Below are 12,408 nucleotides of genomic sequence, written 5' to 3'. Positions count from 1 at the left end.
TTCCTCAGTCAGCTATTTTTCCCTGTTGGAGCCCTTGGGCTTACAGCATATTGCTTTTCCAACTATGATTGTAGCTTAGCTTGTAATAATAATAATAATAATAATAATAATAATAATAATGATGATGATGATGATGATGCATACCCCAGGCCATTATCCTTTCAGCTGCATTGTAGAACCTGAAGAAAGGTGGAGTCAAACTCACCATCCTCTGTATCCGGGGCCAGGGCTAGATTTGGGTGGATCAAGACAGAGTCATCTGTATCTAGTTCAATATCATCATACTTCCTGGAAACCGCACCCAAGCAGCTACGTATGGTGCCAAGTTGCCATCTAAATTATTCAAGGTATTTCGAAGTGAAGGTTGAGGAGGGAGAGAAGCTGTAGCAGTTCTGCAAATTTTCGTATTGGGGTGAGAGTCCTTAGGATCCTTGAGAGGACTGGAAGACCTCTTCGGCTTTGTCTTGTAGTCCTTCGATTCCCTACGTCAAAAGAGGGAAAGAAGACTAGAGGAACAGAGCCTGTTATACGACGGGCGTGAAACAGAGGCAGCTTTCTCTTCAACTTGTACCATAGCGGCCTTCGGGTCCTCTGTCCTCCGCTACTGAGAAAAGGAACAATTTAAAAAGGTGATAAAACAGAATTCATTTACTCAGGTAATTTCCCTGGGGAACAAAGAGCCCCTGTGTGTCCATCTTCTTTTGTCCCCTCAGGGCAGGGTCATTTATGCTCTACGCCTGTTGCGCCTCCTAGTGTCAAAGTTGATTGGGAGAATTACAAGATCAATGAATCTGGGATCCACGTAGGCAGAAACCACTTTGACCAGCACCAAATCCAGGCCAGGAAATGCAATGGGGATCATCTTCCTTGCTATGGGTTGTTTGGAGGAAACATGGCCAGGGGAAATATCGTCTGATGGTTTGTCAGAAGCATGTCTAGAAGTGGGTCGCATCCTGGAAGACCAAGAAGGAGAGGCATGATCATCTGAAGTCCCTCTAGATGACACATGTGTATTGACAGACAAATGTTTGACAGGAGAGCACTTGGAAGGAGCCCTACTGGGCAAAGCACATCCAGGATGAAAGCGGGCGTGGCAATGAACTCACGCTGCAGCACGTTCAATACTTCCATTGTATTCCAGGGATCTACGCATTGGAGACTCGTACCTTTTGGCTACATGCCTTGAGGAACAGCATCAAGGAGACTCGTATCTTGTCAATGTTCGCTTGTAAAAAATGATGCATAGGGATAACGCATCTAGCGAAGTGCATCCAGGTAATGCAGGTATGGGTGTGACACATCTGGGTGTGGCAAGCAAAGCATGTCAAAGGGAGGAGCATTTGAATGACAAGTGAAAGGCATGTCTGGGTAAGGCGCATCTGGTTGAGGATTGCTGGGGCGAGGCGCATTAAGGCCGATTCACACGACCCGTTTTATTTCCGACAGGGTCGCCGGCGGTTAAGCGGCGTCTAGGTTTCTTACGTGTATTCAAATGCAACTGTTCACACGACCCGTCAGGCAGACGGTGGCCCTCGGACGTCAGCCGTCCGAGTCGGCTCGGCTTCCTTCCAAAGAAACCTCGGCCGGTTTGATGGACGTTAGCCATCCGTCCCAACCAACGGGTTGATGTTGTTTCGTGTTAACGAGGACCTGTATCGTACCTGTTCGTTTCGTGACCTACAACCTCGACTTTTCCTCATAGTATAGTCATAAAAATTAGAGTTAGGTTGTTGTTGACACCATGTATGAGAGGTTAATTAAACTTGGCAAACAAATGTACTGTATAGAAATAATTTACATAAAGAAAAGATATGGAAATTGACTGTAGAGGCATTAAATAAGACAGTTGGATTTTAATATTCTTGGCATGGTGCATAAAGTATAATGAAGTTGCATAATTTATTTTATCAACACAGTTATCAACCAACATCTTAAAGTGTCAAAATTATCGTAATTTACTCGGTCTTCACGTGACAGAGTCTAAGTAAACAATGAAAACCGCGTGCAGGTAAACGGATACGGAACGCCTCGTGTGAATGTACAACATTTCGACGGCCGTTAGCTACCACCCAGCCTGTCGGAAAGAAAACGGGTCGTGTGAATCGGCCTTTACGGTGAGGATCATTAGGGTGAGGCTCATTAGGGTGAGGTGCATTAGGGTGAGGATTATTGGGGTGAGGCTTGTTGAGAAGATGCACTCTGGTGGGCTGAGATTATGGAAGAAGGCACTCTTAGGAGTCCTTTGTCTATAGGAGGCATGATCAGAGGTTGAGGGAAGAGAGCTGGAGTACAAGGATGATCCTTCGTAGGAGGAGGTCCTTATTGAGACTCATCGAGGAGAGGTGTCTCTGAGAAACCTAGAGTAGATAGACCGCCTACTGGAGGTGCATCTATGATCCCCTCTGGAGAGAAAGAATCTGCCAAAGGTTGGCAAGCAACCCTGTGAGCATACACTAAAGAGCTATGCCCTGAAGGAGATAGTGAGGGTCACACACTAGCTTTTTTGGTCTTGAAATCTCCTACTTTCGGTGAGAAGACGAAGGGCGTTACTGATGGGAAGAGAGCCTAGGTGAACCTTCCTCTTCTGGAGCCTTAGAGGGTGGGTGCTCTCTGCTGAGAAAGGCCCCTGGAGTAGGAGACACAGACACAAAAAGGTCCGGTGTCCTCCAAAGGCAGAGCTGGAGGAGACTGCTGCTGGTGACCAGCTAAGATGGCCTTCTTGAGTCGGTCATCTGATGGGGAACCAGTCAACCCCAAGGAGGGCCACAGCAACTGAATGGCATCAGAAATCTGAAAGGATATAGGCTCACTCTGAGGAGGGGGAGCCTCTATTTTTCTAAGCCAAACAGAGAGACCCAGTTGTCCCTGGCCTTGCCCTGGTGTTAAAAGGCCACCACTATTCTCCAATTTCTTCCCAGAGGAGGGCAAGGGAGAAGAGACAGAAGAAAGTGCACCGGGAGAAGAGGCACATAAAGCCTTCTTCGACCTCGATGAAGACCTGGAGGGGGAAATATCTACCTTCGACTTCTTCCTCTTGCTGCCATACCAAACCCATTAGGAGGGCGACCACTCCCTACACTCAGCACAAGAAGACCCCACAATGCAAGAGTGCCCTCTGCAGGAGGGTCAATGCTCGTGAGGATCCTTTTCCTTACAACTCATGAAGGTACCTCAAGACATGTCTGCATGTCCACAGGCATCTCAAATATACACATATATGTTAGAAGTATAGAAGCAAGATTAATAAATTTCTATGGATATCCAGAGAGCTGAAGAGAACGGTTGTTCTCACCAATTGCTAGAATCAAAGTGAGTTGTCTGTGAGCAAGCAAGCAGGGAGGTAGTTTCCTGCAAGCTACTGGGCCCACAACTACCAGCCAGTTGTTTACACCTCATTAAATCTTTCAACTGCCGTATTCCATCTTGCACTACTACCATACCCTTATGTAGGCATGGTACAAATTATTGGAGATGAAGATGAAACCTAATAAAATTCAAATTGCAAGTAGGTCAGGATAGTGTATTCTCCTTCAGATCTAAATGATAATGTGTCTTTAACTATATACAGCACATTAAAATTTTAAGTGTAATTGTTGACTGCAATTTTACTTTTATGAAATGCATCTTGTCTGTTTCTTCTTCAATTACACAAATATCTGGCATATTGAGAGTCTCATAAGATTTTCGGAGACCAATCCTCCCTAATGAAATGTTTTAATTCTTTCATTCTGTCATGTTTTCAATATTGATTTTCTGTATAGCCTTCCGAAAATACTTTGTCTATAAAATTCCTTATCCGCAATCTGGATGTGAATCTCTAGAACCACCCTTAGCTAGTACTTTGTGCAAGTTGCATAAAATTTTTCATAATTATTCTGAACATGCTTTTCATTCGGATCTTCCCAGATTGTACCATCCAGTATACAAAACTAGAACGCCAAAAATTCTATCAGTGCGGCCTTCAGCATCATAAAGCTCAATACTATACAATATTTTATAGGTTTTATTACAGTGTTGACCAGATTGTAAAATGATTTTCCAAATTTGGTAGATGAACTGGCATATCTGTATGCTCACCATCCTTGTGACCTATGGATGGGGTCTTTAGGGGAGCTAAAAGGTATACCTGCTGAGTCATCAGCAGCCATTACCTGGCCCTAGTTCGGGTGGAGAGGGGGCTTAGGTGCTAATAAAATGTATATATGGTCAATCTCTAGAGCATTGTCCTGCAACCCATGTCATTGCCACTACCCCCTGTCCCTGCCATTTATGAATAGCCTCTAAACCTTTAAACTTTCGAAGTTCAAACTTGTTGTCAATGTTTTTCTGTTGAACAGATTGACATAAATCTCATTTCATAGTTTATATATGACTTATCTACCATTTAACACTGTTAACAATTTTAATATAGCTTATATTTTTTCTCATTTATAATTAATTCATTAATTTTCTATTTCCTTTTTGCACTAGGCAACATTCTCTGTAGGAGCCCTTCGACTCGTATCAATTTGGTTTTCCTTAATTGGGGTTATAGCTTGGCTGGTAATTATAATAATAACAATAACAATGATAGGTAAAACAAAGAAAACATTACTGAGTATACCTTGGAGCACGGTAAGTCAAAACATGACTATGGTTTTTGGAATTCTGTGGTACTGATAGCGTTATAGACAGAAGTTCGGAAAAATTGGTTATCTAGTCACAAACGAATATGTTTTAAATAAATGAGGCAGATATTTAAATGAATGCAAATAGTTTGCACAAATACTGAAACTAATTTCGTAAAACAACCCAACTACTCAACTTTTAATTTGGGATTGTACAGGTCATCTCTTAACTGGCATTCACTTAATGTAGTTGAAATTCACTTCCAAATCCAACTAATCTTATGTATTTCCCTTTATTACAACGAAACCAAAGGCTATTATTGTACAGGTATTACATTTTGGAGTTTGAAATTAAAAATCATCAAGTATCAAAAAATATTGTTGTGAATAAGACATTCTTGGAGTGTTTTCAATTTTCTGGAACAACAAATGCAACTATGGATTCTAAAACAGACTTCCTTAGTAGTTAAGTCAGCTATTTAGTTTTTTATTCATAAGATTTAATACATAATGATAAAACAATCAAAATGTTCTTACCTGACACATTTTTTCCATTTCAGCAGTGATGAATACGAAGATGGGAAACCAGTGCTTCGATACGACCAGAATGAGCAGCAGATTTTAGCAAGCATTGAGAGAGACTTCACATTCAACTGAATGCATCAACCACTAAGAAGAAAAACAAAGGCTGAGGGAATTGTTCTCACTAATTCCCCATCATGGCTCTTGGTCTCATGCACCATCAGAATCTTGCCTACAGATAAAATAAGAAAATATTTAATTTTAATTAGTTATTGAAAAGCATTCAGCCGTCATAGGAGAGAAATATTCCTACTATGAAAAGACAAAACAATATATCCTTGCAAAATATCGTCATCTTATGCCAAAGGACCTTACAAGTGGCTGTTCATTTCAAACTGCCAACACATACTTCTTAAACTTTTAGCTTAATTTCAAAGATTTGTCTGAATCGTCAATGAAATATAGCAAAAACCAGAAGACATGCTATATTTCATTGCACAGTATTTTTCAACTCTTATTCATTATTAAAATTCCATTTATTTCTACGAATAAAATACTAGTACGAGTTCTAGTGTTAGGAAATACTGGATGGTAATCTTTCACTTCTGTTTATACAGATATTTCAATTATTTTGAATAGCCTTAATGAGAGGAAATTTAAAATTCTTATCTAGTACATGCCTGAACTATCATATTGCCATTCAGTGATCAATAAGATGAACGATGTAGAATAAAGTATCTTGAAAAATAAGAATTGAGAAAATACTAGATATATACAATCAAGAAAAAGGTAAAATAAACAGATACAAGATGACTACAGTAATATATCAATATTACAGAATGTACGACAAATATATAGTGAGATACTACGAATGATTCCTTATGAACTATTCAGAATATTCTCTCAGCTCTCCATTCTCTTTCTATGTGCCATCCATTAACTTTTGAAAAGTGGGATGTAACAAATAGACTAGTTTACTCAAAAATATTTTGTTAATACTTAATAGAGCTTTTATATTTGTCTTCGTGTTTCGAAAATTATAACGAGTAAAAAATAGTTTTCTTTCTTTGAAAGGAAACAAACTACTTTACTAATAAAAATGCACAAAAATTAATATGTGGTGATTTTGGCAATGTTATTAATCTAATGTGCAAAACATTAATGTGATTGTATAGGACATGAAATACGTAACCTTTGCTGTACAATTTGAAAGACAAGCTGGAATGGATTCTTATCTCGTTTAAGTTTTGAAAAAACAAAACATAAAACTAGATGATAAGACTTTAAAATCCACTAACATAGGAAAGGTGTGAATGAAAAAATCAATGTATGTATAATAATTTGTGAACTGTGAAAAATATGCTATGAGAAACACAAGCGAACATTTCCATTCCTGTACTATGACACTGTATGATAAATGTAATCTTCAAGAAATAAATCAATATTATTGTGATGATGTATTCTATGCCTGACGCTTCTAAGGAACCAATAAAGTTTAAAATACAACTACTACACTATAAACATAATCTATATTATCTGAAAACATACATTATCCTAACATGCATGTGATGCCAAACATGAATAATGCCATTTATAAAATTAAGTGAATGTGTGTACAGTACTATGAAAATAAAATCTACTGTTAATGGTATTCTAATGCAATCTGCATTGCACATACTTTGAGTAAATTATCCCTGTCTAAGCATAAATGATACCAACATAATACACTGTTAAAATGTGCATCAATTATGAAAATCAATAGAAACTCTACTGTAAAGTAATTGAATTAGCTTTAATCACTATACTGTAACTATTAACAAAACTGTATTGCTTCACAAGATATAATCTTAAATAGTCCTTTGTACATTAATTATAACTAAACAAAAGATATTTGTTTTGAGCAATGGGTTTGATAATTCAAATACCACGTCACAAGCATGCTTGCAGAAATTACATACTGTATGCTTTACGTTGTTCAGAATTACCTGTCCTCTTATCAAATTACAAGTATAACTACAATTTAAAGGATGAAAAAAAAAATACAACTAGAACGGGCACTCGATAGAGCACACACCTTTGCCTATCGTGTCCATTCATTTGAGCGAAGTCAAGTTGAGCGATGTCACGTTCGCCGAAGTCCTTTTTAGCGAACTTACATTTTGTGCATTTTGAGCGATGCTCATTAAGCGATGTCAGTTTGAGCGAATTTTGGACAGTTTTCACAAGATGAATTGAGCGAAGTCTATTTGAACGAAGACAAATTGTGGAATATGATGATATATATATATATATATATATATATATATATATATATATATATACTGTAAAAAATTTAAGAAAATACTTGGAGCCGTTTTGAATGTTCCGTCAGCTAACCAGTGTCGATTTTCTCTCAACCAAGCAAGACTTTCATTAGTGCCGAAAATAAAAACTCTATTAACATCACTTATATCACTATCATATAGAATGAAATTATCCCCCGTAAAAGTTAACTGCAAGGATTCCGGTATAACAATGGATGCAGCTGATAGAGGGGGTGGAGGGTAGTTTCCCACAATTCTTCGCTTCCTAGATATGCTACTCTTCAATTTCGACCAAGATCCAATCTTGGCAGCAAGTTCATCTGATAGACCAACGATAGCATCTTGAAGTAATCGCCTTGGTGGATTATGTGTTGTTGCAGCAGCTTTTAGGACTTTTTTTTTAACCATTTCTTCGCCAACTTTAACAATATCAGGTGCATGCGAGTGTTCGCCTTTCTCGGAGCAATTTCTATCACTTTCGTATTCCAGTGTAGTACTCAGGCGTCCTTTACAACATTTCACTTCACAACGCCCTGAAATGGTTGTTTGAGTATCTATCTTTTCTATAGATATAACCTTTATATGCTATTTTGTTTTTGCCGCGACTAGAAAGTATAATATCCATGATGGGTTACTTTCAAATGTTTCTAAGAAAAGACTACATAAATCGAAATTTCCAAGTTAAGAAAACGTAGTGATATGCATATCTTCAGTTACCATTCAAGTATTATATTATTAACGACCATTTTAGTTAACAACCATTAGTTACAATCGCGGTAAATTGAGTTAACAACCAATAGTTACAATCGCTTAAAATCAACCTTCGTTGAAATTGTCAATCGCTCTTAAAGTTTCGTTCAAAATGACTTCGCTCAAAATAACTTCGTTCAAAATCATTTCGCTGTAATAAACTTCGCTCAAAAGGATGGGAACCTTGCCTATATCCTGTTATATACGGTATTCCAAGATAGGTAATTGAATTATGCACATTTTGGCACTACTGTAGTTTCATGCAAATCAGATAAAAATTGGCCACCATCTATTCTATTTACCAAAGGCACTTTCCCCAATTTTGGGGGGTATCCCACATAAAGAAAAAGAACAAAAGTGGACTTTTCTTCTCTTCATTCCTTCCAGCCTGACAAGGGATTCAGCCAATTTTGGTACTGCAAGGGGGCCACAACCCTCCCTCCCCGTTATCCACCACAAATGAACCTTCATATGCTAAATCCTCTACTGCTACTATGGTCACGACCGGAGAAAGCAGCAGGACCTACCGAAACTGTGTCACAATCGCTCCCCATTCATCCCTATTTCTAGCATGCTCTTTAGCCTCTTTCACATTTATCCTCCTATCACTGAGAGCTTTCTTCACTCCATCCATCCACCCAAACCTTGGCCTTCCCCTTGTACTTCTTCCATCAACTCTTGCATTCATCACCTTCTTCAACAGATAGCCATTTTCCATTCTCTCTACATGGCCAAACCACCTCAACACATTCATACCCATTCTTGCAGCTAACTCATTTGTTACACACATTCTCTGCCTCAATACTTCTTTCCTAACTCTATCTACTTGATATACACACGCCATACTCCTCAGACACTTCATCTCAAACACATTCAATTTCTGTCTCTGTCACTTTCATTCCCCACCACTTTGACCCATACATCACAGTTGGTACAATCACCTTCTTATACAGAACTCTTTACATTCATTCCTAACCCTCTATTTTTTACCACTCCCTTCACTGCCACCGACACTACATTTTTCATTCACTCTCTGATGTACATCTGCTTCCACTCCACCATTCACAGCAACAACAGACACCAAGTGCTTAAACTGACCTATCTTCTCAAGTAACTCTCCATTTAACCTAGCACTACCCTCCCTTCTTGTGCATCTCATAACTTTACTCTTACCCACAATAACTCTTAACTTCCTTCTCTTACACACCCTTCCAAACTTTGTCACTAACTGACCTAGCTCCTCTTCCGAGTTCGCAACCAATACAGTATCATCAGCAAAAAATAACTGATTTAGCTCCCACTCATGATTACTCTCATCTATCTGTTCCAATCCTCGATCAAACACTCGAGCAATCACCTCACTCACAACTCTATCAACAAATAAATTGAACAACCATGGCGACATCACACATCTATGTCTCAACCACATTCTCGCTGGAAACCACTCGCTCACTTCAATTCCTATCTGAACACAAGTTTTGCTGCCTATGTAAAAACTCTTCACTGCTTACAACAACTTTCCATCAATTCTATATAACCTCATCATATTCGACATTGCCTCCTTAACAATTTTATTAGAAGCTTTCTCTAGATCCATAAATGCAACAAACACTTCCTTGCTGTTTGCAATATATTTCTCGCATATCTGCATGACAGTAAAAACCTCATTCATACATCCCCTACCTCTTCTAAAACCACCCTGTACTTTCAAGATATGGCAAAAAGATGTTTTTGACTTTTTTAAGACCTTGACTTTTGACACAATCACTCCCAAACTCTACTCAAATTATCCTTGGATCATAGCTAATCATCCCACCAAATTTCATGAGATTCAGTCAAATAGTTTTTGAGTTATGCAAATCACAAACACACACACACAGGCATACAAACAAATATAGGCCTATCAAAATATAACCTTCACAACCAAGTTGGCAAAGGTAATTTAATTTCCTCACTTAATCATTCACAAATTCAATTATAGTTACAAATACATATATATTAGTTTCACAACTATATTTCATGTAATCATTCACATGGAAAACACAACCAAAAAGGGATTTTGACAAAGGAAAAATCTATTTCTGGGGAGATACCTGTGACGCCCGGTGAAAAGAGTCCTTCTTTACACTTTTCTGATATAAATACTTCCAAATATACCAGAGAAATTTAAAGTATGGAATGCAGAGGTTACTACCCTCGCGCGAACACCCAGTGGGCGTCGTGAATAAAGATAGGGCGTGTGAAAACCACCATTCACAGGCTGTCTTCCATTTAGATCATTCCTTCATCAAAGGGAAGGGGCGTAACAGAGGCCCTATCTACCTTACCTGCGCCACTCTACCAACGCCCGATGCTAGCGCCCTCTGAACTACATCCTTCTGCAAGAACTATGGCTTGGAAAGGAAAGGGTGGGACAACGTAAGGGAAGGGTTTCACCGGGCGTCACAGGTATCTCCCCAGAAATAGATTTTTCCTTTGTCAAAATCCCTTTTCTTGGTCGACCTGTGACGCCCGGTGAAAATGTACCAGAGAATGCCTTCCAAGCCCAAAAAACACTATCAAATAAAAGGGATAAAGTCAAACACCATGAACCAAAAACAAAACACTATGTTAAGGTTGGCAAACTAAAAATATAACACATTAGCCAAACAGGAATCCCACTGATGGAGTGACAAAAAGGTGTAATGCAGGGAATAAACCCAAGAATCAAGACACCACACAAACCCGATCCTTACATGGCTAAAGAATGGTAACATGAAATAAAATAAGGTAAGGTTAAACATACTAACAGGTAATAACCAGGGTAATGAAGAAATGGTAACATAAACCTAGGGCTAAACGACCCACCCAGGAGATCGGCGACGTGGCAGGAGTGGCAGGTAGGAGGGAGAAGGAGAGAGACGGATGAAAGGGAAGAGCAACGAGATTATTGGGGGAAGATAAGACTCCCAGCTGCAACCGTGGGGAATTTAAGAGTCTGGAGATTCTCCAAATAGTGGCGTTTGAAAACCATAGGAGATCTCCAACCCGTATACTTCTTAAGGTCATCAAAAACCATGTTCTGAAAGTAATTGATGGAGGTTGCTACCGACCGGATATCATGAGCATGGGGAAATGATTCCGGGTTACCTTACTTAATAAAGTACAGGGTCTGCTGCCTGATGATTTGGATGGAAATAGTGCCTCCTTGTTCTCTGAGAAACAGGGGGCCAGACGAACGGGTGGCGGATCTAGCTAAAAAGCGCCTGAGTGTGGTGACTGGACACAGAGTAGTATCGCGGGGAAGAGGGATAGTCTTCCAAGGGGACCGCCTATCTTGCGGGTTCCCGTTTTCAGCTAGATTAGCTCTGTCTGGAGAAAGTAGAACTTCATCTGACGGGAGGAAATCTATATTTTCAGGATTACATGAGAGAGCTGCTAATTTTGAGATTCTAGCACCTGAGGCCAAGGCTGTTAGGAATAAGGTCTTCCTAAGAAGAGTGATTGATGTAGGGGCAGGATTCGATATCCGTGCCCGAAGCTAGCTTTAGTACGTCTTTCAGAGGCCAAGAGACCTTTTGTGGGCGAACCGAAGGTCTGAGCCTAACGCATACCTTCGGACTAGATGAGAAATAGGAATCTGCTAGGTCAATATTGAAACCCACAAGGAAGATCTTTTTCAGAGCTGACTTAATCGCAGTTATAGTGCAAGCTGCTAGGCCCTTGTCAAATAGGGACTTAAAGAATGATATGGCCAGATTAGAAGGCATGCGAGAATGTTCTGACTTCTTTAGGAAATCTGCTATGAAGAGGACATTTTCCGGGTCAATGTTCCCGTCCCTGTGGGCTGCAAACTCATGAAATCCACAAAGTTAGGGTTGTGGCTATCCTTGAGGAATCTGACACAGTCTGCGTTTGGACTAATTGGGTCAACTTGGGAAATGGGATCCGGAAGGGACGGAGTTTCAACTCGAGGAGGAGTGGACACCAACTGCTCTTTGGCCAGTACGGTGCTACTAAAGCCACTGCCCCTTGGAAGGAACACAATTTGTGTAAGATTTACATCAGAAGATTCACCGGAGGGAAAAGGTAAATCTTCGTCCAACGGTTCCAATCCAGGGTTAATGCGTCCATAGCATAAGCCTGAGGGTCCAGGTTTGGGATCACATAACAAGGAAGTTTGTGGTTCAGTTGTGTCGCGAATAGATCTACCTGGAGACCGGGAACCATCCTGGAAATCCACCGGA

General features: G+C 39.7%; 2 protein-coding genes across 4 annotated transcripts in view; one reads left to right on the top strand and one right to left on the bottom strand.

Annotated features, from left to right (window-relative positions):
• LOC137644438 (protein starmaker-like) overlaps positions 1 to 5,300 on the top strand; it is a 121,777-nt gene extending 116,477 nt beyond the window's left edge. The window contains exon 4 of one of the 3 annotated variants that reach the window (XM_068377428.1): positions 5,171 to 5,300. In XM_068377428.1, coding sequence (XP_068233529.1) covers positions 5,171 to 5,173 — 3 coding nt within the window. In that variant the 3' untranslated portion in view covers positions 5,174 to 5,300. Of the gene's footprint in view, positions 1 to 5,167 lie in introns of all 3 variants that reach the window. The other 2 variants (XM_068377417.1, XM_068377425.1) reach the window with 2 other exon arrangements.
• Positions 5,301 to 9,161: 3,861 nt separating this feature from the next.
• On the bottom strand, positions 9,162 to 9,611 carry LOC137638615 (uncharacterized). The gene has a single exon (XM_068370866.1). The coding sequence runs from the start codon at positions 9,609 to 9,611 to the stop codon at positions 9,162 to 9,164; it is 450 nt and encodes a 149-aa protein (XP_068226967.1).
• Positions 9,612 to 12,408: the final 2,797 nt, after the last annotated feature.

The sequence above is a fragment of the Palaemon carinicauda genome, chromosome 1, assembly GCF_036898095.1.
Source record: "Palaemon carinicauda isolate YSFRI2023 chromosome 1, ASM3689809v2, whole genome shotgun sequence".
Taxonomy (NCBI): Eukaryota; Metazoa; Arthropoda; class Malacostraca; order Decapoda; family Palaemonidae; genus Palaemon; species Palaemon carinicauda.
This window is presented reverse-complemented; position numbering and strand designations above follow the sequence as displayed.

What these genes read in the sequence shown, in the direction of transcription:
- LOC137638615 (XM_068370866.1), bottom strand. Translation starts at nt 9,611, where the DNA reads ATGTGGTTGAGACATAGATGTGTGATGTCGCCATGGTTGTTCAATTTA.